The sequence below is a fragment of the Vicia villosa genome, unplaced genomic scaffold (genome assembly GCF_029867415.1).
Source record: "Vicia villosa cultivar HV-30 ecotype Madison, WI unplaced genomic scaffold, Vvil1.0 ctg.001512F_1_1, whole genome shotgun sequence".
Classification (NCBI taxonomy): Eukaryota; Viridiplantae; Streptophyta; class Magnoliopsida; order Fabales; family Fabaceae; genus Vicia; species Vicia villosa.
In genome coordinates this window covers 187852-191249 of record NW_026705645.1, presented here as the reverse complement: position 1 = coordinate 191249, position 3398 = coordinate 187852, and the positions used below count along the sequence as shown (strand labels likewise).

Sequence of the window (3398 nt, the reverse complement as noted above, 5' to 3'; positions counted from 1 at the left end):
TTAAATCAAAACATGTATTTAATTCATTGATATTAACTTGAATAAATACAAATCTGTTTACTAGCAAAATAAAACTTACTACTAGATAAATTTTGGAAGAATAGTAACTTTTTAAAAGCCTCTGGGAAACAAGACTCGAGCAGAGTCTCCTAAGAGATCGAGGTACATAAATTGAAAATCGGGATTACGATAAAAAATACTAACCCTGGAGAATATCAATATTACGCCATCAAATCATGCTGTGCTAAGAGGTTAATTGAGGTCATTGCAGGTTAAAGGCTTTACACAGTTCTTGATTCTTGTTTCAGTTACTGTTTAGTCAAAGGAGCCTTCTTCATCAAGCCAAATGTCAACTAAGAAATCTACCATCTCCTGCATCAGCCACAAATCCAATCGAAATTTGAATCAGTACATGGAAGAAATAAGCACAAAGCTTTCTACATTGTAAAGCTTAGTGTTGCCAAATTGCAGCTATAGTGGCGCTATAGCTTGACATAGTTTTAGCAACACTATAGCACTCGAGCATAAAATGTATGAACATATATATTCTTTTAGACAAGGTTGTTGAAATCTTACAGACAATGGTATGCGCTCCGCAAAAGGTTCGCTAGTAGAAAGCAGATCTTCATATGATGTTGACCAGCTGAAATAAAATAAATTGGAATTATTACCAATGATTGAACCTTCTGCAAATGAAAAGAACAGGATCTTGGTTGACATGTACCTAATAATTGGATCCTTTGGCGTTCTTGGTGAATTCTGAGACTTATCGCCAACCCACTTTTTTCTATTCTCATGCCAAGCATTTGCAGCTGCATTATACATATTCAATATTAGGTTATAAACAACAGAATAAAAACGTTTAAAAACGATCAAGAGACAAAAAAATTGAGATAAAGAGTGATTAATCGTGCTAATGAAAGCTCACCGTGATTGACAAAAGTGGAAGTTTGCTTTAAATTTTGCTTCACATTATTGGAATGAAAATATCTATAGGTGTTTTCGCTTGATCTTTTTACTTCAATTGCAGATTTAGAATGCTTCAAAGTTTGTTTCCCATTGGAATGCGTAGTTTCAGCACAAATCTCCATCGCCTCCAACGATAACTCTAGGATGAATTCTTATAATTATATCCTTCTAAAGATTAGAAGTACCTCTCCGAGCTTTGTTACGGTTATTGCTAATTGAATGTCACCGGATTTGAAAAGAACCAATGCTTGCCAATCGTTGCAGCTGCGTGATGAGAAAATAACTTTAATAAGAAAAATTATACAATTTCGTATAATAAAATAACAATTCATAGCTCTTCCACAATTTACCTTGCCTGATTGTACAGAAAAACTAAACTAAATGCATGCTTGTACAAAAGGATATTACCAGAGAGATATATAGACGCTTAGAAATTGTAAAGATATAATAGAATCACTGGAAGAGCTCCGAGGGTAATAACAGACCAATGCTCTACGACAACAAGAGAGAGACACCCGTAGCGCAATAGGTAAATGAGTCACCTCACTTATCTACCCGACATTTTACCCAATCTCCCGTTCCTCCATCAAGTTGCTCCAAGACTCTAATACAACTTGTTGAAGAATCTGGAGGAGTATCGGGAGCAACAACGGACCAAGACTACAAAAGAGGGAGACACAACATCTTCACTCAACATATTTAGACATTAGATAAATGTGTTACCTCTCTAATACATCTAACATTTAACTCATACGTAATCAACATGAGACTTAACCACTCAAACTTGAACTCTACGAAAACATATAATTGTGTAACAGACTTCTAAAAACCTATGATTTGAAATCGAAATAAAATTTAAATTACATCAGTAACCGAATAATCTCTTGCAAGAGATAAGATTATACAGTATTAATACTAAGTCAACAAACCAGCATTGAGGCCCATAATCATCTAATCTAATAATACAAATCCTCATAAACTACTCACCTAACACTCAAATTCCATTAATTAATTCAACCAACCTTCTTCCAGATCTGAGATATAAAGAAAAGTGCAAAACAAATTTATAGACCAATCAAGAACCCGCATTTACCATGAGTGATAAAATTCAAGCCTGTGTCGGTTACAAATGCATAATAAAAAAACACAAACTTCATATAGAAAACAATGAATACCAACTAACATGCACACAAGAACATCAAATACAAAGCAAACAACAAAGAAAATGCATTCAACAAAACAAATTCAAAAACAATAACCCAATTGAGATCTGAATCCGAATCAAGAAACAATCAAAATTCAAAACAAGAACAAAAACTTAAGATTTCTTGATTATGTCTTCATTCAAAAAAAAAAACTTACATGTTTGACCAACAAGATGAACCGACGGAGAAACCAAAGAAAATCACTATTACGAAAAATGGGTTTTGGTCCAAACAAGCATTCAACCATAAGAAATATCAAAAGTTGCAATCTTTTCTGTCTTTTTTCACTTCTGTGTCTGTGGGCGTATTGCAAGTTGCAAGTTAAGTTGTCTGTAAAAAAAGTGCTTTTTTGAATATTCGATTTTTGGATTTTGGATAATTGAAGGGTTGTTGGACGGTAGAAACGTGTGATAATTGTTTTAAATGTCTATATTATCCACTACCAACCGTTGGTCATGGTAAAATGGATAAGGATAAAAAAGAATCTTAAGGGGCTTTTGGTCATTTTGGTTTGTGTAATAACAACCACATGCCTTTTGTTTTCTTTAACCACCGTTGGTGGGTTTGCATCATATTTTGTGAACCAATAAGGAAAATTATAATTGCAAATCAAGATAATTTAATTTTTAAATAAAAAGATAATTTTATTACAGAAAATATGGAAAAAGTTATTCATAAATTAAAATATATGGAAAATAACTCAAAAGTATTGGGAACAAAAAGTATATGGAAAATAACTCAAAAGTATTGGGAAGAAAAAGTATTTGGAAGAGATGACGGATTCCCTCTAATTAGAATTTTTGGGTTTGAATTTAATATTGAATGAAGTGGAAGTTTGCCGACTATTATAATTCTATAAAATTAAATTGATAAGTTTTTTTATTTACTATCACTATATAGTCCGATGCAGAGATCAGTTCTGTGTCATAAGTGGTTTGATAAGTTTTTAAAAATTAAATGATTACATTTTAATAAATTTTTAAAGGGAACAACTTCTCTACCCATCACAAAAAGATGGGTAGTGTACATTTCACCAATTAGATGACACCATTTAATTTTTATGTATTTAATTATTTATTATATAGAATAATTATTTGATATTTTCAATGCATTTTACACTAAAGGTAACCTTACCCACCTTTTTAAGGTGCGTAAATAAGAATTCACCATTTTTAAAATGTTGAGTATAATTTTCTCTAGTGAAGAAATAATATTAAATGAATA

At 31.8% G+C, this 3398-nt stretch overlaps 1 protein-coding gene across 1 annotated transcript; it reads right to left on the bottom strand.

Annotated features, from left to right (window-relative positions):
• Positions 1-2565, bottom strand: LOC131635562 (uncharacterized). The gene is made up of 5 exons (XM_058906190.1): positions 2332-2565; positions 929-1233; positions 725-812; positions 577-643; positions 1-372 (listed from the first exon to the last, which is right to left on the bottom strand). The coding sequence occupies exons 2-5, from the start codon at positions 1089-1091 to the stop codon at positions 316-318; spliced, it is 375 nt and encodes a 124-aa protein (XP_058762173.1). The 5' UTR covers positions 1092-1233; positions 2332-2565; the 3' UTR covers positions 1-315.
• Positions 2566-3398: the final 833 nt, after the last annotated feature.